Genomic DNA, 26,496 nt, shown 5'->3' with positions numbered 1-26,496 from the left:
ACATCTTTTTCGTCACTCATCTTGAGGTTCGCCTTCAACTCCTTTATATCTTTACTGACTAATTCAAGTATGCCCAGTTTGTCATTTATTGATTTTAACAAGCATAAATCGTCTGTGTCTGTCGGAGTCGCGTTTTCTTTTGTAGATTGGATCTCCTCGTTTACTCTCCGTCATGTTTGGGTGTTGCTTGTTTACGTAATATTTGTCTCTACCTTTTTATAGTCTCTAATTTGTTTTGTGTCAGTCCGCCATCTTACCCTCTCCCATCTCACAGTTGTGTCAGTCCGCCATCTTACCCTCTCCCATCTCACAGTTGTGTCAGTCCGCCATCTTACCCTCTCCCATCTCACAGTTGTGTTAGTCCGCCATCTTACCCTCTCCCATCTCACAGTTGTGTCAGTCCGCCATCTTACCCTCTCCCATCTCACAGTTGTGTCAGTCCGCCATCTTACCCTCTCCCATCTCACAGTTGTGTTAGTCCGCCATCTTACCCTCTCCCATCTCACAGTTGTGTCAGTCCGCCATCTTACCCTCTCCCATCTCACAGTTGTGTCAGTCCGCCATCTTACCCTCTCCCATCTCACAGTTGTGTCAGTCCGCCATCTTACCCTCTCCCATCTCACAGTTGTGTTAGTCCGCCATCTTACCCTCTCCCATCTCACAGTTGTGTCAGTCCGCCATCTTACCATCTCCCATCTCACAGTTGTGTCAGTCCGCCATCTTACCCTCTCCCATCTCACAGTTGTGTTGGACCGGTGTTTCCTGACTTAAAGGGAACCAGCAGCACTTTGTTCTCCACCCCCTCCATAGCCCCAATGCAATACTGTCCATGGGATACATTTAGGGTTGTGGAGGATAACTATTATACCTGTCTTAGCTAAAGTGGTGTGGGAAATGCTCAGTAGGGTCTCTACTAACCATTGGGGGCTGTGTCGTACATATCCAGCAGCAGTTTGTTCTCCACCCCCTCCGTAGCCCTCCGTAGCTCTCCGTAGCCCTCCATAGCCCCCAATGTATTACAGTGTGTTACAGTGTATTGCATTGGTGCCTATGGAGGGGGCGAATTGAAAAGCCAGCAGCAGGCCGTGCGACACAGTCCACCTCAAACTAACCATATTTGTTTAGTAGAGACCCGATTGAGTATTTCCCACCCCAGATTATGACAGGGGGTAAAGTTCTCTCTACAACCAAATATGTATACCATTTACAGTGTATTGCATTGAAGGCTATGGATTGGGCAGAGTGAAAAGCCAGGACTGAGCACTCTCTATTAAACCTGTGGCCCAGCACACGAGACAAATTCAAGTTTTCCAGACTCTATTGAGTAATTCCAATAACATCTATTTGTACTTTATTTAGTGCATTTATTTAAATATAGCCTACACAGTAGTTTCAACATATTTGTGTAAACTTTCAAAAGAAATGCTGGTATAAATAATATAATATTTAAAGTAAAATAAGTCAAATTATCCATACATTTTTTCTAAGGTGGTTGCAATGCTGGAAACAGGAAACTGTTTCACATTAGGCCTGTCGTGACATTTTACTGACTATCCCTAATTGCACTGTGCTCTTGTAGTAAATCACATGACTTCTTCAGAACTCACACTCCTTAGATAGACATCTCTAACCTGTTCCCATGAACATGTGATCAAGCTAGTAACATTATAGATGTTTTAAAAGATACATTCTGATTAAGGTCAATAGACTGAAACGTGGAATAAACTGTGGTAACGTGCGTCTCGGTGAGAGGTGTAGGAATCAGGCGCAGGAGAGCAGGGATGTCTGAGAAGCGTGTTTAATAATATAGTCCACCAATACAAAAATGGCACGGACGAAAATCCAAAAACGAAGCTCTCGAATACTCAAACTCGTGCAAACGCACGGAGGAACAAACACAGTTCCGACACTTTACATACACGTGCGCAATAGTGAAAACATCAAATATAATCGAGCACAATACACACAAATCTAATCCCGCACGAACTAAGGCAGGCAACAGGTACCCTATATATACACAGAAATAAACGTAAATCAAACCAGGCGTGAAAAGAATCACAGACAAAACAAACCGAAAAGGAAAAAGGTATCGGTGGGGGCTAGTAAACCGGCGACGCCGACCGCTGAGCGCCGCCCGAACAGGGAGAGGAGTTACCTTCGGTAGAAGTCGTGACATAAACAGATTAAGAAAACCATAAATGATGCTATCGGAGCATACCTGATACAGTGTATTCTCTGAAATATATGACTACAATGGCACTAGATTAACCAGTAAATGCTTGCCTAACAACAGTGACCTTGATGCGGTGGCTAGACTTCACTGATGTAAGAGGGGCCTCTAACTTTTACTTTCACTATTGTCATGCCTGAAGCTGGTAGGGAAAACTGATTAGTAAGAACAGGTTATGTCCTTTTTGAAAGTAGACTTGAACAAACAATACCAAACCATCAATCCCATGTTGGTGATCCACATGAGCATATTGTCTTAGTTTATTCACTTAGTTTAAATCATTATTTGAAAACAATTTCTAGAGACACTATTTCAAACTGGTCTGTTTCTGTGTCCTCAGAGGTGTGTTGACATTGCACAGTACCATATTTCCGATAGAGTTAGTTGACACTTAATTTATGAAATACATATATAGGACTCATACCACTGGAATGCTAATTTTCAACAATGTCAGGTTAGTGGCGAGCCAGCAACCAGAGGGTTGCCAGTTCAAATCCCGGGTCCGATGGGTAAATTCTGTGGGGAAGTGAGCTGGCAACCGGAGGGTTGCTGGTATAAAATCCCAGATACCATTGCCTGCTGTTGTGCCCTTGAGCAAGTCACCCCACAACAACAGGTCCCAGGGCACCCAGTGTGGCAGCCCCCTGCACCTCTCCAGAACCTGTATGTGTATGTATGTATGTGTGTCTTTCGTAGGGGTTGGGTTAAAAGCTGAAGTAACATTTCGGTTGGACCATGTGTGCAATTGACCAATAAACGGATCTTAATCTATAGTCTGTAAATGTACAGTAAATTATCCAGGACTGCAACAGCAACTTCAACAATTATGACACTCACTTTATAAAATATGAGCATAGACATAGCTACTCAGCCATTTCATACAGTAACAAGTTCACTTTGAACCTTATGATAGGTAAAGGAGGACTGAAACTATTGTTTAATGAATGTCCTACCAACACTAACAGACTTTGACAGACCATTCCCAGAGTAGAGGGACATAGATAAGCAGATTGGGAAGCAGTTGATTATACAGTACAGACAATTATAATTCAAACTCAAGATTTGAATGAAATTCTAAATGTATTTTCAGTTAGAAATCAGAAATGATGCCAACCCTTTTGTGGACGCACTGGACCATAGTTGGAGAGTAATCTGATCATGGTGATTGGATCACAAAAGTCAGGTGTAAATACCAGGTGTGAACAGGGCTTCTTTAGATGGAGGTATTATACAGTGACACGCTGTAGATCGAGTACTGTACATCCATCAGTCAGCTTGTGATAGCTTGAAGCCCTCTGCAAAGTCCACCATCTGCCTCAGTGCTCTCAATAGCAGCACATCCATGTCATCATCCAAGTCGATTTCCTCGTGGTAGTTCTTCACAGGCAGGATGCAGTTCACTGGTACCCCCAGTTCATTACTACACTGCTCCATCTGCAAGAAAGAATATGGTTGCAATTCAATCAGATGAGTAGAATAAGACATTTGGACATGTACCTCACAGGAAGACGAAAAAGCATAAATTAAAGTGCTCCCTCAAACCATTTATTTCATACTGTAGGCCAGGGCCTATGGTCCAGGAGTGCTTATCTTGGCAACCCGGAACCAGTCCGAGATATGAAACTCATGAAAACTGCGAAATCGTATAATTAATCCAAATAGCAAGTAACACAAAACCAGCGCACCAAAATAATCTCCCGACAGACATAACATGTAAATGTTTTCCTCATCAAGAGAGATTATGGAGCTCCAAATCTGCAAATACTTGCATTTCTAGCAAAACTTTCAAAATATCATTCACTTACCTTCTTCTTTATATACTTGCTCCAATAGACCTTTTTCAGGTCTTCCCTCACCAATGGACAGGCTAAATCCACTTTGGTGAGAATAACCATTTGGGGAATCCCTGCCAAATACATGGAAACCAATTGAATCTTGTGTCTCTTCCATCTTATTACTACTAAATGTCTAAAGTATCACATCAGTTTGTGAATGTATTAAATAATTTGTTTATTTTACATGAAAATATACTGTGTTATTAGTGAAAAATGCATATTTAAAACTGGGTTCAAGACCAGGGCAACATTCATTTTCCAAACGTTGTTGAATGTTGCAGATAGAAATGTCATGACCGGAGAGGACATGAATCCTTGGTCTATAGGTTGGAGAGGCATGTTTGTTCTACACTAAATATTTCTATCTGAACGATCCAAAACGTTGCATACTGCTGAACGCGCCCCAGGGTTCAAACTCTGCTCTGATATGGGCTGATAAGCACCGACTAGTCAAATGTATGATGAGGCCCCGCCACAACATTATATATTATAAACAATGTTCCATAAAACCTTGTTACCTATGTTACTTGCAACTAGTCTGATGGCTCTCATCTTCTTGAAGATATCATTCGCCTCGTCATTCTTGTTGGCATTCATCATAGGTAGTTTATCAGCTGGTATTGCACTAACTAGGCAGTGAACTGTGTCAGATGGAGTGGGGGCCTTGACATAGTACTCATTCTCCTCTTCTAAAGGTGATACAGGATTAAACTGGTGGAAAAAGAGGGGGAAACAATGTTTATTATAGACAGCAAACATATTTACAGACTGAGAAGTTGCTGTGTTCAGTTCTTACCATGTAACCCTCTTTTACATGCCCCTTCAGGGCCTTGACAATGTCCGCATCATAAACTCCTTTGTTAATACCATTCTCCAGCCCCATGACATCATAGAAGAGGAAGGGGTAGTAGGTTCCAGGTTTTTCTTTCACAATTTTGTGGGTTTCATACTGTAGAAATACATTGCAGAATTACAACTACGTACTGTTTTAAAACCATACGGCATTAATTCAATGCTCATGTCAGTTGTCTACCTTCTAGACCAGGGGTCGACAACAGGCGGCCCGGGGTTCAAAACCGGCCTGCAAGTGATTTTTCTTTTAACAAATATTTTAAAATATTTGTTCCCAAGTACTCCCACAAATAAAAATAAAAGACGTGATCGTGTCTCAATGTAATCAAGGTATGAAATTATTGTTATTTTTCTATTTTTGAGCTTAGTTGCAGTCAATTTGCAGTGTACACATTATTATAATTATGTTCTGGCCCCCCGATCATACACTCTGACAAAAATCATCCTGTGGCTGAATCTAGATGCAATTCTGTTCTAGGCCATGCAGTTACAGTATGTTAGATATAGGTTAATATATATATATATATATTGTTGTGCTACTTTGAATGTGTCACACAATACCAAAGAATGTACCTTTTTTGTGAAGCTTGCACCTGCAAAGGAATTATCGGCTAAGGCAATGTTCATACATTTGTCCTGAAAGATATTGTTGATGGAGTTGATGAAGCTGGACTTGCCCGCTCCAGCTGGTCCATGGAGGAGGATTCTGATAGTCTTCACCTGAGGGTTTCCAGGCACATAGTCTTTCAGTTTCTGCAGCATTTCCTCTTTCTGACTGTCAGATGGCAGTAGAAACCAGAGAAAGGGTTAAAGAAAGGGTTAGGCTAAATCCTGATTAAGTTCTGAAGCACTTAATTCAACAACCCACCACCCCTACTTAAAAATATGTCTCTCTCTGGTTCATCATAAAATATAAGTAGGTGTAGTAGGGTAGATTACAACATAAACATCCACATTGGAGTTATAGTGACCTGAGACCAAACAAATTAGACTTGTGATCAATCTTACACTTCTCAGATTTCCATGTATTTTTGTGCATCTGAAAAGGTTAGTGCATGCTGAACTTACCCCCAAGGTGTGCGTCTCCATTCGTTGCTAAAAGCTGTTAAACAAAAGAGTCAGTACATATTCTGATAAAGAACTTCTCACTAAATATTTTTCATGAAATATTGAAATTTCATCAATTTCAAATTACATAACACTCCCCTGGACTAAATATTTAAAAGCAAAACTCTCCCCAGAACTGAAATTCAAAAGGCATGATACTCCCCAAAATTACTCCATGTACCCGTTCCATAGATTCTGAAAGTTCCCTTAGCTATGTTACAAAACCATTTAGCCTCCTTGAGGCTCTGTAAAGCATTACAATGTCCTCAAACTCAAAGTAAAATCTTTTTACCTTAAGAAGTTTTATGCCTATATACAGTATGAAACAATATTGTAGCTGATGTTTTTGGTGGCTCTTTCTGGGTCGGTTGAAAGCAGCCCAGGTAAGGCAAGAAGTGTCAACACTTTAGGGTAGTGGTTAGAGTGTTGGACTAGTAACCAGAAGGTTGTAAGTTCAAACCCCTGAGCTGACAAGGTACAAATCTGTTGTTCTGCCCCTGAACAGGCAGTTAACCCACTGTTCCTAGGTCATTGAAAATAAGAATTTGTTCTTAACTGACTTGCCTAGTTAAATAAAGGTTAAAAAAAATCACTGATTTGATTTTTAAAATGTATTTCAATGGAAGTTTTAATACATTTCTGGAACAATTTTTTATGAAAAAGTCAACATTTTGGGAACATCACCATCAAGTACAAAATGGTGATTAAACCCCTGCATACATATAAACATACTAATTACCTGGTGATGGAGGTGGAGGTGGAGGGCTAGGTTTGGATTTAAACAACCCCATGCCTTTCTCCTCAAATTATTCTTCAGTTTGTTTCAACTGAAATACAAAATAAATACTCTAAACAAACAAACAAAAACACACACACACACACACACACACACACACACACACACACACACACACACACACACACACACACAGCATCGTTTATACCCGGTGCTTACATGCATCCTTTGTCTTCATCTTGTCCACATTATAATTGTTCCCACATTTTTTTTTACAGGGTAGAAAATTAAAGACGCATTGTGATATGATTGTGATCTAATCTTCCAGACCACTTCCGGAGGTAATCAGGGACAAATTGCATCTGGATATCAACCAAGTGTAAACAGATCTGGATGGTCAAACAATTCAAATTATAATTTTACCGGCTTCTAAAATAATTGACAGGTAGCACCACTGACTTATGGCGTCAATAGTTGGTGTAAACTAGAAAATATTATTTTGAAATAAATAATATCTTTCAACAAATTTGCATACAGGCTGGCACCAGGAAATCTGGTCCCAATGCAACAAGAGACATATTTTAAAACCATGTCACTTAAAATATATATGGACTTCCCGGTCGCGGCCGGTTACAACAGAGCCTGGGCGCGAACCCAGAGTCTGTGATGGCACTGCCCCACCCGGGAGGCCTATTTAGTCCTATCATACAACAAGTTCACTTTGAACCTTATGATAGGTAAAAGAGGACTGAATGTCCTAACAACACTAAATAGTAGACAGACTTTGACCGACCATTCACAGAGTAAAGGCACATAGGTTAGTAGATTGGGTAACTGTTAAATTTGACAGTACAGACAATTTATAATTCAAACTCAAGATGTGAATTGGAATTCAAAATGTATCCTCAGTTCAATTCAGATGTGTAAACTGGTGTAAACAACAGGTGTGAACAGGGCTTTTTTAGATGGAGGTATTATAGTGACAGGCAGTTCATCCTTCCTTCAGCTTGTGGTAGCTCGAAGCCATCTGCAAAGTCCACCATTTTATTTATGCCTAATTTCTGAACATAACATCAACGGTAAAACAATAAACAAATGGACCAAAATTGTCTATAGCCTACCTCAAGTCTTCCAGTGATAAGGTGTGTCAAGAATTTGATGAAGTCCCAAATAAGTGTCAAGGTTAAGTCTGACACTCCTTTTTATACCTCTCGAAGGATAGTTCTTTCTGTTTGGTTTTTAGTTTCTGTTTTGGTTTCATCTGCATAAAGAATGTCCCACTATGTTCTATTCTGCCAGCAGCACAATTGATGACATCGTCTTCATATGGTAACGAGGAAACCTTCAAAATACAATCCCACATTTCAACACATTGTAATATCATTAGCTGATAAAACATAATACATTTTAATCAAGGGCCACTTTTATTGTGCCAACAAGAAAAGGAAAAAAGTCATTTATGGTTTTAAAAACATATTTTAAGACCAACAATGACAAAATAGATTGGCTTCGAGAAATAACTATTCTGGGTGTAAGTAAGGAATATGTATTGTTGCTGGCAGATATAGCAGCTCTGCTTCTAGCTCCGAAGCAACTTTGCAGTATTTTTTGGGATGTGTTATTTCTTACATTATTATCCCAGAATTGTTTTTGTGCTATTACTTACAGCTGGAAATAACTTTTGCATATCAGAGCGGAGGTGAATCCCCAGCATTACGACCAGCAATACGAATTTCCCAAATTGTTCGTACCCCCCACGGCAACGGAACTTTTCCCAGAGGCTGCTCCAAGACGCCGCCGGCGGAGAAGAGGTATACAGAGTGGACTTCTAGTCCGACTAAGGAGACGTGCACACCATCCGCAGCTTCTGAGTATATTACTCACTAATGGTCAGTCTCTGGGCAATAAAGTAGACGAGCTCAGGTGAGGATCTCCTTCCAGAGAGACATCTGGGACTGTAACATATTCTGTTTTATGGAATCATGGCTCTCTCGAGATATACTGTCCCTGTCCATACAGCCAGCTGGGTTCTCAGTACATCGCACAGACATTAATAAAGAACTCTCTGGGAAGAAGAAAGGCGGTGGTGTATGTATCATGATTAACTACTCATGGTGTGATTGCGATAACATACAGAAACTCAAGTCCTTTTGTTCACCCGACCTAGAATACGTCACAATTACAGTGCCTTGCGAAAGTATTCGGCCCCCTTGAACTTTGCAACCTTTTGCCACATTTCAGGCTTCAAACATAAAGATATAAAACTGTATTTTTTTGTGAAGAATCAACAACAAGTGGGACACAATCATGAAGTGGAACGACATTTATTGGATATTTCAAACTTTTTTAACAAATCAAAAACTGAAAAATTGGGCGTGCAAAATTATTCAGCCCCTTTACTTTCAGTGCAGCAAACTCTCTCCAGACGTTCAGTGAGGATCTCTGAATGATCCAATGTTGACCTAAATGACTAATGATGATAAATACAATCCACCTGTGTGTAATCAAGTCTCCGTATAAATGCACCTGCACTGTGATAGTCTCAGAGGTCCGTTAAAAGCGCAGAGAGCATCATGAAGAACAAGGAACACACCAGGCAGGTCCGAGATACTGTTGTGAAGAAGTTTAAAGCCGGATTTGGATACAAACAGATTTCCCAAGCTTTAAACATCCCAAGGAGCACTGTGCAAGCGCTAATATTGAAATGGGAGGAGTATCAGACCACTGCAAATCTACCAAGACCTGGCCGTCCCTCTAAACTTTCAGCTCATACAAGGAGAAGACTGATCAGAGATGCAGCCAAGAGGCCCATGATCACTCTGGATGAACTGCAGAGATCTACAGCTGAGGTGGGAGACTCTGTCCATAGGACAACAATCAGTCGTATATTGCACAAATCTGGCCTTTATGGAAGAGTGGCAAGAAGAAAGCCATTTCTTAAAGATATCCATAAAAAGTGTTGTTTAAAGTTTGCCACAAGCCACCTGGGAGACACACCAAACATGTGGAAGAAGGTGCTCTGGTCAGATGAAACCAAAATTGAACTTTTTGGCAACAATGCAAAACGTTATGTTGGCGTAAAAGCAACACAGCTGAACACACCATCCCCACTGTCAAACATGGTGGTGGCAGCATCATGGTTTGGGCCTGCTTTTCTTCAGCAGGGACAGGGAAGATGGTTAAAATTGATGGGAAGATGGATGGAGCCAAATACAGGACCATTCTGGAAGAAAACCTGATGGAGTCTGCAAAAGACCTGAGACTGGGACGGAGATTTGTCTTCCAACAAGACAATGATCCAAAACATAAAGCAAAATCTACAATGGAATGGTTCAAAAATAAACATATCCAGGTGTTAGAATGGCCAAGTCAAAGTCCAGACCTGAATCCAATCGAGAATCTGTGGAAAGAACTGAAAACTGCTGTTCACAAATGCTCTCCATCCAACCTCACTGAGCTCGAGCTGTTTTGCAAGGAGGAATGGGAAAAAATGTCAGTCTCTCGATGTGCAAAACTGATAGAGACATACCCCAAGCGACTTACAGCTGTAATCGCAGCAAAAGGTGGCGCTACAAAGTATTAACTTAAGGGGGCTGAATAATTTTGCACGCCCAATTTTTCAGTTTTTGATTTGTTTGAAATATCCAATAAATGTCGTTCCACTTCATGATTGTGTCCCACTTGTTGTTGATTCTTCACAAAAAAATACAGTTTTATATCTTTATGTTTGAAGTCTGAAATGTGGCAAAAGGTCGCAAAGTTCAAGGGGGCCAAATACTTTCGCAAGGCACTGTAAATGCCGACCATATTACCTCCCAAGAGAATTCTCTTCGGTTATAGTCATAGCCGTGTATATTCCCCCTCAGGCTGATAACACAACGGCCCTCAACGAACTACATTGGACTTTATGCAAACTGGAAACCACATAACCCGAGGCAACATTTATTGTAGCTGGGGATTTTAACAAAGCAAATTTTATGAAAATGCTATTGAAGTTCTATCAACCCACTGACTGTAGTACTCGCTCTTGTAAAACACTCGATCACTGCTACTCCCCCTTCCGGGATGTTTTAAAGGCCCTCCCCGCCCTGCCTTTGGCAAATTAGATCACATTCTGCATTTTGCTCCTCCCTTCCTATAGGCAGAAACTCAAATAGGAAGTAACCGTGCTAAGGTCTATTCAACGCTGGTCTGACTAATCGGAATCCATGCTTCATGATTGTTTTGATCACACGGACTGGGATAAGTTCTGGGTAGCCTCTGAGAATAACATTGACGTATACACGGACATGGTGACTGAGTTCATCAGAAAGTGTATAGGGGATGTTGTTCCCACTGTGACTATTAAAACCTACCCAAACCAGTAACCGTGGATAGATGACAGAATTCACGCAAGTTGACTGGGAAAATGGTTGAATACAAACAGTGTAGTTATTCCCTCCGTAAGGCAATCAAACAGGCAAAACGTCAGTACAGAGACAAAGTGGAGTCGCAATTCAACTGCTCAGACACACGATGTACTGTATGTGGCAGGGTTTAAAGACAATCATGGATTACCGCCCCAATAGATCCACAGACAATGCAATCGCCATCACACTGCACACTGCACTATCCCATCTGGACAAGAGGAATTCCTACAGTATGTAAGAATGCTGTTCATTGACTATAGCTCAGCGTTCAACACCAAAGTACCCTCCAAGCTCATCATTAAGCTCAGGCCCTGGGTCTGAACCCCGCCCTGTACAACTGGTTCCTGGACTTTCTGACTTGCCGCCCCCAGGTGGTGAAGGTAGGAAACAACACCTCCAATTCGCTGATCCTCAACACAGGGGCCCCACAAGCTTGCAGACAATACAACAGAAGTAGGCCTGATTACCAACAATAATGAGACAGCCTACAGGGAGAAGGTGAGGGCTCTGGCGAAGCGGTGCCAGGAAAATAACCTCTCCCTCAATGTCAACAAAACAAAGGAGATGTCGACTTCAGGAAACTTCAGAGGGAGCACTCCCCTAACCACATCAACGGGACCGCAGTTGAGAAGGTGAAAAGCTTCAAGTTCCTCTCCATACACATCACTGACAATCTGGAATGGTGATAAGAGTGCCTCTTCAACCTCAGGAGGCTGAAGAAATTTGGTTTGGCCCCTAAGACCTTCACAAACATTTACATATGCACAATTGAGAGCATCCTGTTGGGCTGTATCACCGCCTGGTACAGAAACTGCAGGGCTCTCCAGAGGGTAGTGCGGTCTGCCCAACACATCACCGGGGGCACAAAGTGAACCCTCCAGGACAACTAAAGCACCCGATGTCACAGGAAGGCCAAAAATATCCAGGACAACAACCACCCGAGCCACTGCCTGTTCACCCCTTTATCATCCAGAAGGCAAGGTCAGTACAGGTGCTTCAAAGCTGGGACTGAGACACTGAAAAGCAGCTTCTATCTCAAGGCCATCAGACTGTTAAACAGTCAGTCATCACTAGCACATTAGAGGCTAATGTTTACATACTTTAGAGGCTAATGTTTACATGCTTTACTAATCTCATATGTATATACTGTATTCTATTGTACTATATTTTAGTCAATGCCACTCCAACATTGCTCGTCCTAATATTTATATATTTCTTAATTCCATTCTTTTACTTTTAGATTGGTGTGTGTTGTTGTGAATTGTTAGATGCTACTGCACTGTTGGAGCTAGGAATACAAACATTTCGCTACACCCGCAAAAACATCTGCTAAATATGTGTATGTGACCAAAAACATCTGTTAATATGTGTATGTGACCAATAACATCTGTTAATATGTGTATGTGACCAAAAACATCTGTTAATATGTGTATGTGACCAAAAACATCTGTTAATATGTGTATGTGACCAATAACATCTGTTAATATGTGTATGTGACCAAAAACATCTGTTAATATGTGTATGTGACCAATAACATCTGTTAATATGTGTATGTGACCAAAAACATCTGCTAAATATGTGTATGTGACCAAAAACATCTGTTAATATGTGTATGTGACCAATAACATCTGTTAATATGTGTATGTGACCAACAACATCTGCTAAATATGTGTATGTGACCAAAAACATCTGTTAATATGTGTATGTGACCAAAAACATCTGTTAATATGTGTATGTGACCAAAAACATCTGCTAAATATGTGTATGTGACCAATAACATCTGCTAAATATGTGTATGTGACCAATAAAATGTGATTTGATTTGTCCTTTTTCTCCATTCCATAGGCGGCCGAATCACATCAAGTGAGCTTACATCACTACAAAAAACCTGCTAATCAAACAACAGTGCAGGGCATGTGCACTGAATTAAAGGTTAACCACACTCAAAAATAGTTTCTTAGATTTTTTTCAGAATATCTCAAAAGTCCTCCACTGATGTGGCTTAAGCATTGTTATGAACACAGAAAATCCAATTTAGTTTTTCTATTTCAAAAGTGTGAAAGAATAGTGTAAACCAGAAATAAAAAATGGGGAAATCCAAAACCTGTGAAATAAAATAAAAAACAGATTTTAAAAAGCCCTACCAATGTGTTTTGCTGTGCATGACTGCACTTTGGAGCGTGTGTCATCCTGCAGCACAGCATTTTGTGGGAAGTTGAGGTCAGGTCCAACACTGACTACGCACCCAAGAGGGAAAGAGGTTGATATATTGTTTAGTGATTATATATTATATATCAAATTTAGCAGCCGCTTTTATCGAAAGTTACTTACAGTCATGTGTGAATCAATTTAATATGATTTATAAGACCTTTTATTAAGGTATCATATTTGACCTAGTGGGTAATGCCACATTTGACATTGGTGATTATGTCACACAGTTATTCCACATTTATGAACCCTTTATAAAGCATGATACACAGTTATAGATGATTTGTAAAACATTTCTGTAGTGTTTATGAAGGTTTTATCAAGCATTTATAAGATGAACGTAATATAAAGTGGAACCAATCAGGGTCAATCCTGCTTTGTAAAACAATAAAATGAGAAATAAATCCAAATCCCACTTTGTAACACAATACAATGTGAAGAAATCCAAGGGGTATGATTACTTTTGCAAGGCACTGTATATAAATCACTGTCTCAGATTATTGTTTTTTGGTTGGTTTTGGTTGGTTGTACTATGCTCTTCTAGTAAATCACATGATGAAATCATCCTTCTCAGTTAGAGACCTCTAACCTCAGACACCTCTAACATGTGCTTCCTGTTCCCATAAACATGGAATCAAGTAACAGAAAGAAATGTTAGAAGATACATCCTGATGAAGGTCATTAGACTGAAAGGTGGATTAAATAGATAGGACTAATTGATTTAATTGTAAAAAAAATTGTCATCAATCTACTCAAAATACTCTAATGTCAAAGTGGAAGAAACCTTTTTAAAATAAATTCATTCAGGATTAACATTTGCCTTAACAAATCACATACAGTGCCTGTGGAAAGTTTTCAGACCCCTTGTCTTTTTCCACATTTTGTTATGTTACAGCCTTATTCTAAAATTGATGAAATGTTTTTTTTCCTCCTCATCAATCTACACACCCCATAATGACAAAGCAAAAACAGGTTTATTGACATTTTTGCTAATATATATATTTAAAAAACTGGAATATTACATTTACATAAGTATTCAGACCTTTTACTCAGTAATTTGTTGAAGCACATTTGGCAGTGATTACAGCCTCCCTTCTGTATTTGGGGAGTTTCTTCCATTTTTCTCTGCAGATCCTCTCAAGCTCTGTCAGGTTGGATGGGGAGCGTTTCTGCACAGCTATTTTCAGGTCTGTCGATGTTGGATCAGGTTTAAGTCCTGCCTCTGGCTAGGCCACACAAGAACATTCAGAGACTTGTCCCTAAGCCACTCTTGTGTTGTCTTGGCTGTGTGCTTAGGGTCGTTGTCCTGTTGGAAGGTGAATCTTTGCCCCAGTCTGAGGTCCTGGGAGCTCTGGAGCAGGTTTTTATCAAGGATCTCTCTGTACTTTGGTCTGTTCATCTTTGCCTTGATCCTGACTAGTCTCCCAGTCCCTGCCACTAAAAAACATCCCCTCAGCATGATTCTGCCACCACCAATCTTCACTGTAGGGATAGTGCCAGGTTTCCTCCAGACGTGACGCTTGGCATTCAGGCCAAAGAGTTCAACCTTGTTTTCATCAGACCAGATAATCTTGTTTCTGATGGTGCTTTTCGGAAAAATCCAAACGGGCTGTAATGTCCTTAATAACCACTTGGTGGTTCCAAACCTCTTCCATTTAATAATGATGGAGACCACTGTGTTCTTGGTGACCTTCAATGCTGCAGAAATTATTTGGTACTGTGGTGGAAATTCACACCAGGGACACATGAAGCCAATATTAAAATGAATCACTCTTTATTATCAGCAAGCTGGAGAGGTTATAACAAACACTGCACACTGTACAGGTCTATTAGAAGTTTTGTTGGGGCAGTCCCAGCAGTGATCTCGTATACGGCATAATTAATTCATCACTACTGGTGGCTCGCACATGTGACTGACCAATACCTCACGAGGCTCTCTCTCCAAGTTGAGACCTTGAAACTGACATACCTCGGTTGTTCCCATAGCAATATTCAGGATGAGTGATAGTGAGGATTCCTCCATACACGATCAGTCACCTGCATGAACCCATCTAATTAGTTATTAGAAAGTGGCATTGATTTGATACATAAACATAACATTTTCCTCACAGTACCCTCAACTCAATCCTGTCTCAGAACTCTACAGACAATTCAATTGAATTTACCACAGGTATGAGTCTGAATACTTATGTAAATAGGGAATTTCTGTTTTTTTTTAATTATACATTTGCAAACATTCTAAAAACCTGTTTTCGCTTCGTCATTATGGGGTATTCTGTGTAGATTGCTGAGGATGTTTATTTATTTAATCAATTTTAGAAAAAGACTAACGCAACAAAATGTGGAAAAGTCAAGGGGTCTGAATACTGTCCCCTATACACACAAAATCTATAAGGTTCCTTAGTCAAGTATTGAATTTCAAGCACAGATTCAACTAAATAAACCAGGGAGCTTTTCGAAAGCCTCATAAAGAAGGGCAGTGATTGGTAGATGGGTAACAATAACAAATCAGACATTGAATATCTCTTTAAGCATGGCAAAGTTAATACTTATGCTGTGGATTATGTATTAAACCACCCATACACCTCACCCAGACCTTTTGAACTGAGCTACAGGACAGGAATGAAACTGCTCAGGGATGTTCCCATGAGGCCATTGGTGATTTTAAAACGGTTACAGAGTTCAATGGCTGTAATGTGGAAAAATGGATGGAGGATGGATCAACAACATTGTAGTGATTCCACAATAATGACTTAAATGACAAAGTGAAGAGAAAAAAAATCTAAATATACAGAATAAATATATTCAAAACATGCATCTTGTATGCAAAAATATTTTAAGAATGCACTTTTTAGCCTAATGCAAATTCTTATGTTTGGGGCAAATCCCTTATTTTCAAGCATATTGGTGGCTGCATCATGCTATGGCTATGCTTAACATCAGCAAATACTGGGGAGTTTTTAAGGATAAAAAGAAACGGGATGGGGCAACATCCTAGAGGAAACAATCTGGTTCAGTCTGCTTTACACCAGACACTGGGAGAGGAATCTACCTTTCAGCAGGGCAACATCCTAGAGGAAACAATCTGGTTCAGTCTGCTTTACACCAGACACTGGGAGAGGAATCTACCTTTCAGCAGGGCAACATCCTAGAGGAAACAATCTGGTTCAGTCTGCTTTACACCAGACACTGGGAGAGGAATCTACCTTTCAGCAGGACAACATCCTAGAGGAAACAATCTGGTTCAGTCTGCTTTACACCAGACACTGGGAGAGGAATCTACCTTTCAGCAGGGCAACATCCTAGAGGAAACAATCTGGTTCAGTCTGCTTTACACCAGACACTGGGAGAGGAATCTACCTTTCAGCAGGACAACATCCTAGAGGAAACAATCTGGTTCAGTCTGCTTTACACCAGACACTGGGAGAGGAATCTACCTTTCAGCAGGGCAACATCCTAGAGGAAACAATCTGGTTCAGTCTGCTTTACACCAGACACTGGGAGAGGAATCTACCTTTCAGCAGGGCAACATCCTAGAGGAAACAATCTGGTTCAGTCTGCTTTACACCAGACACTGGGAGAGGAATCTACCTTTCAGCAGGGCAACATCCTAGAGGAAACAATCTGGTTCAGTCTGCTTTACACCAGACACTGGGAGAGGAATCTACCTTTCAGCAGGGCAACATCCTAGAGGAAACAATCTGGTTCAGTCTGCTTTACACCAGACACTGGGAGAGGAATCTACCTTTCAGCAGGGCAACATCCTAGAGGAAACAATCTGGTTCAGTCTGCTTTACACCAGACACTGGGAGAGGAATCTACCTTTCAGCAGGACAATATATATATATATATATATACAATCTGGTTCAGTCTGCTTTACACCAGACACTGGGAGAGGAATCTACCTTTCAGCAGGGCAACATCCTAGAGGAAACAATCTGGTTCAGTCTGCTTTACACCAGACACTGGGAGAGGAATCTACCTTTCAGCAGGGCAACATCCTAGAGGAAACAATCTGGTTCAGTCTGCTTTACACCAGACACTGGGAGAGGAATCTACCTTTCAGCAGGACAACATCCTAGAGGAAACAATCTGGTTCAGTCTGCTTTACACCAGACACTGGGAGAGGAATCTACCTTTCAGCAGGGCAACATCCTAGAGGAAACAATCTGGTTCAGTCTGCTTTACACCAGACACTGGGAGAGGAATCTACCTTTCAGCAGGGCAACATCCTAGAGGAAACAATCTGGTTCAGTCTGCTTTACACCAGACACTGGGAGAGGAATCTACCTTTCAGCAGGACAACATCCTAGAGGAAACAATCTGGTTCAGTCTGCTTTACACCAGACACTGGGAGAGGAATCTACCTTTCAGCAGGGCAACATCCTAGAGGAAACAATCTGGTTCAGTCTGCTTTACACCAGACACTGGGAGAGGAATCTACCTTTCAGCAGGGCAACATCCTAGAGGAAACAATCTGGTTCAGTCTGCTTTACACCAGACACTGGGAGAGGAATCTACCTTTCAGCAGGGCAACATCCTAGAGGAAACAATCTGGTTCAGTCTGCTTTACACCAGACACTGGGAGAGGAATCTACCTTTCAGCAGGGCAACATCCTAGAGGAAACAATCTGGTTCAGTCTGCTTTACACCAGACACTGGGAGAGGAATCTACCTTTCAGCAGGGCAACATCCTAGAGGAAACAATCTGGTTCAGTCTGCTTTACACCAGACACTGGGAGAGGAATCTACCTTTCAGCAGGGCAACATCCTAGAGGAAACAATCTGGTTCAGTCTGCTTTACACCAGACACTGGGAGAGGAATCTACCTTTCAGCAGGGCAACATCCTAGAGGAAACAATCTGGTTCAGTCTGCTTTACACCAGACACTGGGAGAGGAATCTACCTTTCAGCAGGGCAACATCCTAGAGGAAACAATCTGGTTCAGTCTGCTTTACACCAGACACTGGGAGAGGAATCTACCTTTCAGCAGGGCAACATCCTAGAGGAAACAATCTGGTTCAGTCTGCTTTACACCAGACACTGGGAGAGGAATCTACCTTTCAGCAGGGCAACATCCTAGAGGAAACAATCTGGTTCAGTCTGCTTTACACCAGACACTGGGAGAGGAATCTACCTTTCAGCAGGGCAACATCCTAGAGGAAACAATCTGGTTCAGTCTGCTTTACACCAGACACTGGGAGAGGAATCTACCTTTCAGCAGGGCAACATCCTAGAGGAAACAATCTGGTTCAGTCTGCTTTACACCAGACACTGGGAGAGGAATCTACCTTTCAGCAGGGCAACATCCTAGAGGAAACAATCTGGTTCAGTCTGCTTTACACCAGACACTGGGAGAGGAATCTACCTTTCAGCAGGGCAACATCCTAGAGGAAACAATCTGGTTCAGTCTGCTTTACACCAGACACTGGGAGAGGAATCTACCTTTCAGCAGGGCAACATCCTAGAGGAAACAGTCTGGTTCAGTCTGCTTTACACCAGACACTGGGAGAGGAATCTACCTTTCAGCAGGGCAACATCCTAGAGGAAACAATCTGGTTCAGTCTGCTTTACACCAGACACTGGGAGAGGAATCTACCTTTCAGCAGGGCAACATCCTAGAGGAAACAATCTGGTTCAGTCTGCTTTACACCAGACACTGGGAGAGGAATCTACCTTTCAGCAGGGCAACATCCTAGAGGAAACAATCTGGTTCAGTCTGCTTTACACCAGACACTGGGAGAGGAATCTACCTTTCAGCAGGGCAACATCCTAGAGGAAACAATCTGGTTCAGTCTGCTTTACACCAGACACTGGGAGAGGAATCTACCTTTCAGCAGGACAACATCCTAGAGGAAACAATCTGGTTCAGTCTGCTTTACACCAGACACTGGGAGAGGAATCTACCTTTCAGCAGGACAATATATATATATATAAAATCTGGTTCAGTCTGCTTTACACCAGACACTGGGAGAGGAATCTACCTTTCAGCAGGACAATATATATATATATATATACAATCTGGTTCAGTCTGCTTTACACCAGACACTGGGAGAGGAATCTACCTTTCAGCAGGGCAACATCCTAGAGGAAACAATCTGGTTCAGTCTGCTTTACACCAGACACTGGGAGAGGAATCTACCTTTCAGCAGGACAACATCCTAGAGGAAACAATCTGGTTCAGTCTGCTTTACACCAGACACTGGGAGAGGAATCTACCTTTCAGCAGGACAATATATATATATATAAAATCTGGTTCAGTCTGCTTTACACCAGACACTGGGAGAGGAATCTACCTTTCAGCAGGACAATATATATATATATATATAAAATCTGGTTCAGTCTGCTTTACACCAGACACTGGGAGAGGAATCTACCTTTCAGCAGGACAATATATATATATATATATAAAATCTGGTTCAGTCTGCTTTACACCAGACACTGGGAGAGGAATCTACCTTTCAGCAGGACAATATATATATATATATATACAATCTGGTTCAGTCTGCTTTACACCAGACACTGGGAGAGGAATCTATCTTTCAGCAGGACAATATATATATATATATATATAAAATCTGGTTCAGTCTGCTTTACACCAGACACTGGGAGAGGAATCTACCTTTCAGCAGGACAATATATATATATATAAAATCTGGTTCAGTCTGCTTTACACCAGACACTGGGAGAGGAATCTACCTTTCAGCAGGACAATATATATATATATATATACAATCTGGTTCAGTCTGCTTTACACCAGACACTGGGAGAGGAATCTACCTTTCAGCAGGACAATATATATATATATAAAATCTGGTTCAGTCTGCTTTACACCAGACACTGGGAGAGGAATCTACCTTTCAGCAGGACAATATATATATATATATATAAAATCTGGTTCAGTCTGCTTTACACCAGACACTGGGAGAGGAATCTACCTTTCAGCAGGACAATATATATATATATATATATACAATCTGGTTCAGTCTGCTTTACACCAGACACTGGGAGAGGAATCTACCTTTCAGCAGGACAATATATATATATATATATATAAAATCTGGTTCAGTCTGCTTTACACCAGACACTGGGAGAGGAATCTACCTTTCAGCAGGACAATATATATATATATATATACAATCTGGTTCAGTCTGCTTTACACCAGACACTGGGAGAGGAATCTACCTTTCAGCAGGACAATATATATATATATAAAATCTGGTTCAGTCTGCTTTACACCAGACACTGGGAGAGGAATCTACCTTTCAGCAGGACAATATATATATATATATATACAATCTGGTTCAGTCTGCTTTACACCAGACACTGGGAGAGGAATCTACCTTTCAGCAGGACAACATCCTAGAGGAAACAATCTGGTTCAGTCTGCTTTACACCAGACACTGGGAGAGGAATCTACCTTTCAGCAGGACAATATATATATATATAAAATCTGGTTCAGTCTGCTTTACACCAGACACTGGGAGAGGAATCTACCTTTCAGCAGGACAATATATATATATATATATATAAAATCTGGTTCAGTCTGCTTTACACCAGACACTGGGAGAGGAATCTACCTTTCAGCAGGACAATATATATATATATATATACAATCTGGTTCAGTCTGCTTTACACCAGACACTGGGAGAGGAATCTATCTTTCAGCAGGACAATATATATATATATATATAAAATCTGGTTCAGTCTGCTTTACACCAGACACTGGGAGAGGAATCTACCTTTCAGCAGGACAATATATATATATATATATAAAATCTGGTTCAGTCTGCTTTACACCAGACACTGGGAGAGGAATCTACCTTTCAGCAGGACAATATATATATATATATATACAATCTGGTTCAGTCTGCTTTACACCAGACACTGGGAGAGGAATCTACCTTTCAGCAGGACAATATATATATATATATATACAATCTGGTTCAGTCTGCTTTACACCAGACACTGGGAGAGGAATCTACCTTTCAGCAGGACAATATATATATATATATATAAAATCTGGTTCAGTCTGCTTTACACCAGACACTGGGAGAGGAATCTACCTTTCAGCAGGACAATATATATATATATATAAAATCTGGTTCAGTCTGCTTTACACCAGACACTGGGAGAGGAATCTACCTTTCAGCAGGACAATATATATATATATATATACAATCTGGTTCAGTCTGCTTTACACCAGACACTGGGAGAGGAATCTACCTTTCAGCAGGACAATATATATATATATACAATCTGGTTCAGTCTGCTTTACACCAGACACTGGGAGAGGAATCTACCTTTCAGCAGGACAATATATATATATATATATACAATCTGGTTCAGTCTGCTTTACACCAGACACTGGGAGAGGAATCTACCTTTCAGCAGGACAATATATATATATACATATATATAAGAGGCAAAAGGCAGGGACGGGGGCTGGGATTAAAAATACAAATGTAGGATAAAACACACACCACGACAAGAGAAACATCACAACACTACATAAAGAGAGACCTAAGACAACACAGCATGGCAGCAACACATAACAACACAGCATGGTAGCAACACAGCATGACAACAACAAGGTAGCAACACAACATGGCAGAAGCAGAACATGGCAGCAGCACAAACACGGTACAAACAATGTTAAGCACATGCAACAGCACAAAGGGCAACAGGTAGAGACAACAATACATTACGTATCAGCATCAGTAAGAGTCCATGATTGAGTTTTGAATGTAGAGATGGAGAGCCCTTTCCTGCAGTCAAATGACCTAGTGGACTAATGGCTGGGATGTTTTTTTCTTTTTTTCTTCATAATTTCTTTATTAATAAACATTCTTTTTTTTTTTTTAAATCTGGTGTTTCTATGTCAAACAGTTTTGTTATTTCAGTCTTCTGTGATGTATATAAAGTGTAATACTAATGTGCAAACTAAAAAAATGTATCTAACCTGGTATAGGTCTTCTTTTATAAACCAATAACTAAACTTTTTCAGGACCCTGTCTATCAAAGATAATTCGTAAAAATCCAAATAACTTCACAGATCTTCATTATAAAGGTTTTAAACACTGTTTCCCATGCTTGTTCAATGGACCATAAGCAATTAATGAACATGCACCTGTGGAACGGTCATTAAGACAAACAGCTTACAGATGGTAGGCAATTAAGGTCACAGTTATGAAAACTTAGGACACTAAAGAGGCCTTTCTACTGACTCTGAAAAACACCAACAGAAAGATGCCCAGGGTCCCTGCTCATCTGTGTGAACATACCTAGGCATGCTGCAAAGAGGAATGAGGACTGCAGATGTGGCCAGGGCAATACATTGCAATGTCCGTACTGTGAGACGCCTAAGACAGCGCTACAGGGAGACAGGATGGACAGCTGATTGTCCTCGCAGTGGCAGACCACGTGTAACAACACCTGAACAGGATCAGTACATCCGAACATCACACCTGCGGGACAGGTACAGGATGGCAACACCAACTGCCAGAGTTACACCAGGAACACACAATCCCTCCATCAGTGCTCAAACTGTCCGCAATAGGCTGAGAGTGGCTGGACTGAGGGCTTGTAGGCCTGTTGTAAGGCAGGTCCTCACCAGACATCACCGGCAACAACATTTCCTATGGGCACAAACTCACCATCGTTGGACCAGACAGGACTGGCAAAAAGGGCTCTTCACTGACGAGTCGTGGTTTTGTCTCACCAGGGGTGATGGTCGGATTCGCGTTTATTGTCGAAGGAATGAGCGTTACACCGAGGCCTGTGCTCTGGAGCGGGATCGATTTTGAGGTGGAGGGTCCGTCATGGTCTGGGGCTGTGTGTCACAGCATCATCGGACTGAGCTTATTGTCATTGCAGGCAATCTCAACGCTGTGCATTACAGGGAAGACATCCTCCTCCCTCATGTGGTACCCTTCCTGCAGACTCATCCTGACATGACCCTCCAGCATGACAATGCCACCAGCCATACTGCTCGTTCTGTGCGTGATTTCCTGCAAGACAGGAATGTCAGTGTTCTGTCATGGCCAGCGAAGAGCCCAGATCTCAATCCCATTGAGCACATCTGGGACCTTTTGGATCGGAGGGTGAGGGCTAGGGCCATTTCCCCACACATATCCAGGAACTTGCAGGTGCCTTGGTGGAAGAGTGGGGTAACATCTCACAGCAAGAACTGGCAAATCTGGTGCAGTCCATGAGGAGGAGATGCACTGCAGTACTTAATGCAGCTGGTGGCCACACCAGATACTGACTGTTACTTTTGATTTTGACCCCCCCTTTGTTCAGAGATACTTTCTTCAATTTCTGTTAGTCACATGTTTGTGGAACTTGTTCAGTCTCAGTTGTTGAATCTTGTTATGTTCATACAAATATTTACACATGTTAAGTTTGCTGAAAATCAACGCAGTTGACAGTGAGAGGATGTTTATTTTTTTGCTGAGTTTGTGAGTGAGGTGTATACTTTTGTTTCAAAATAGATTTGTTTAAGACTACCAAGAAACACTGTGTGACCCTGATTTAGCCCACTGCAGTAAAAGGTTAAGATAATGTGACTGGCAGAACATGTTACGGTTTTCTTCTGGTGAAAGAGAGGAGGACCAAAATGCAGCGTGGTTCTTTAATGAAAGATGAAAAATACAAACAATTTACAAAACAAGAAACACCGAAACAGCCCTATCTGGTGCAACAAACAAAGAGACAGGAACAATCTCCCATGAAATACCCATGAAATACTCAAAGAATATGGCTGCCTAAATATGGTTCCCAATCAGAGACAACGATAAACACCTGCCTCTGATTGAGAACCACTCTAGGCAACCATAGACTTTCCTAGACTACTTAACTAAACACAATCCCATAAACTACAAAAACCCCTAGACAAAACAAACCACATAAATCACCCATGTCGCACCCTGGCCTAACCACAATAATAAAGAAAACACAAAATACTAAGGCCAGGGCGTGACAGGTGTTGGTGTTGTATGTGGAGGATGAGGGCTGTAGTAGGTATCTCAGATAGGGGGGAGTGAGGCCTAAGAGGGTTTTGTAAACAAGCATAAACCAGTGGGTCTTGCTCCGGGTATACAGTGATGGCCAGTTTCCAGAGTGCAGTGATAAATCGTGGCAAATCTGATGGCTAAATGGTAAAGAACATCTAGCCGCTCGAGAGCACCCTTAACTGCCGATCTATAAATGGGTAGATGGGTAGATGGTCATCTGAATCAGGGTTAGTTTGGCAGACGGGGTGAAAGAGGAAACCAAGTCTAGGTGTAACCTTACCCTGCAGCTTGGATATGTGCTGAGAGAAGGACAGTGTACTGTCTAACCATACTCCCAAGTACTTGTACGCTCTCACATTTTGTACACAAATTTGTTTACATCCCTGTTAGTCAGCATTTTTCCTTTGCCAAGATAATCCATCCTCCTGACAGGTGTGGCATATCAAGAAGCTTGCATTGGGTACAATAACAGACCACTCTAAAATGTGCAGTTTTGTCACACAACACAGTGCAACAGATGTTTCAAGATTTCAGGGAGCTGCTATTGGCATGCTGACTGCATGAATTCCAACAGAGCTGTTGCCACATCATTTTATGTTAATTTCTCAACCAGTGGGCAAAGTCGCTTCCAATGTCGTTTCAGACCATGTGTAACCACGCCAGCACAGGACCTCCACATCCGGCTTGGACTGAGGAGAACGGGAGCTACGGGTAGTACCAGGGTGTTAGTAGGTGACACAAGCACCCAGATTAAATAAAATACATTTAATGAAACAAAACCGCTACTGTATCTGCCTACCTAACATCAACAGGCAGCACCAGTAGCGCAACAATTAAAAATAGACACTAAAAGTAAAGTTCCTGGCGATCATAGCGATCTGACTCCCCGATTCCGTCTGAACTTGGAATATTTCTGTTCACGGGCTTTGGCCACTCAACCTGGTTGTTCTGTTCTGCGTTGTGTACTATTAATTTGAAGTTTGATGGAATAACCATTTTAACTCTACTACACTCGCTGTCTGCCATCTGCCCAGGGCCCTCGGATTGTGGTGTCAGGAAAATAACCTCACACTCAACGTCAACAAAACTAAGGAGATGATTGTGGACTTCAGGAAACAGCAGAGGGAACACCCCCCTATCCACATCGATGGAACAGTAGTGGAGAGGGTAGTAAGTTTTAAGTTCCTCGGCATACACATCACAGACAAACTGAATTGGTCCACCCACACAGACAGCATTGTGAAGATGGCGCAGCAGCGCCTCTTCAACCTCAGGAGGCTGAAGAAATTCGGCTTGTCACCAAAAGCACTCACAAACTTCTACAGATGCACAATCGAGAGCATCCTGTCGGACTGTATCACCGCCTGGTACGGCAACTGCTCCGCCCACAACCGTAAGGCTCTCCAGAGGGTAGTGAGGTCTGCACAACGCATCACCGGGGGCAAACTACCTGCCCTCCAGGACACCTACACCACCCGATGTCACAGGAAGCCCATAAAGATCCTCAAGGACAACAACCACCCGAGCCACTGCCTGTTCACCCCGCTATCATCCAGAAGGCGAGGTCAGTACAGGTGCATCAAAGCTGGGACCGGGAGACTGAAAAACAGCTTCTATCTCAAGGCCATCAGACTGTTAAACAGCCACCACTAACATTGAGTGGCTGCTGCCAACACACTGACTCAACTCCAGCCACTTTAATAATGGGAATTGATGGGAAATGATGTAAAATATATCACTAGCCACTTTAAACAATGCTACCTAATATAATGTTTACATACCCTACATTATTCATCTCATATGTATACGTATATACTGTACTCTATATCATCTACTGCATCTTTATGTAATACATGTATCACTAGCCACTTTAACTATGCCACTTTGTTTACATACTCATCTCATATGTATATACTGCACTCAATACCATCTACTGTATCTTGCCTATGCCGCTCTGTACCATCACTCATTCATATATCTTTATGTACATATTCTTTATCCCCTTACACTTGTGTCTATAAGGTAGTAGTTTTGGAATTGTTAGCTAGATTACTTGTTGGTTATTACTGCATTGTCGGAACTAGAAGCACAAGCATTTCGCTAC

At 41.5% G+C, this 26,496-nt stretch overlaps 1 protein-coding gene across 1 annotated transcript; it reads right to left on the bottom strand.

Annotated features, from left to right (window-relative positions):
* Positions 1 to 3,366: 3,366 nt before the first annotated feature.
* Positions 3,367 to 6,843, bottom strand: LOC139423610 (interferon-induced protein 44-like). Its single transcript, XM_071175195.1, has 7 exons — positions 6,764 to 6,843; positions 5,986 to 6,019; positions 5,491 to 5,692; positions 4,862 to 5,014; positions 4,584 to 4,776; positions 4,036 to 4,136; positions 3,367 to 3,664 (listed from the first exon to the last, which is right to left on the bottom strand). The coding sequence occupies exons 1-7, from the start codon at positions 6,813 to 6,815 to the stop codon at positions 3,497 to 3,499; spliced, it is 903 nt and encodes a 300-aa protein (XP_071031296.1). The 5' UTR covers positions 6,816 to 6,843; the 3' UTR covers positions 3,367 to 3,496.
* Between the last annotated feature and the right edge of the window lie 19,653 nt (positions 6,844 to 26,496).

The sequence above is a fragment of the Oncorhynchus clarkii genome, chromosome 13, assembly GCF_045791955.1.
Source record: "Oncorhynchus clarkii lewisi isolate Uvic-CL-2024 chromosome 13, UVic_Ocla_1.0, whole genome shotgun sequence".
Taxonomy (NCBI): Eukaryota; Metazoa; Chordata; class Actinopteri; order Salmoniformes; family Salmonidae; genus Oncorhynchus; species Oncorhynchus clarkii.
This window is presented reverse-complemented; position numbering and strand designations above follow the sequence as displayed.

Excerpts from the sequence above, each read along its gene's own strand:
- LOC139423610 (XM_071175195.1), bottom strand. The coding sequence starts at position 6,815 with ATGGGGTTGTTTAAATCCAAACCTAGCCCTCCACCTCCACCTCCATCA. Across the intron at positions 5,693-5,985 it reads TGGAGACGCACACCTTGGGG|TCAGAAAGAGGAAATGCTGC; the intron begins GTAAGTTCAGCA and ends GCCATCTGACAG. Across the intron at positions 5,015-5,490 it reads GTGCAAGCTTCACAAAAAAG|TATGAAACCCACAAAATTGT; the intron begins GTACATTCTTTG and ends GTATTTCTACAG.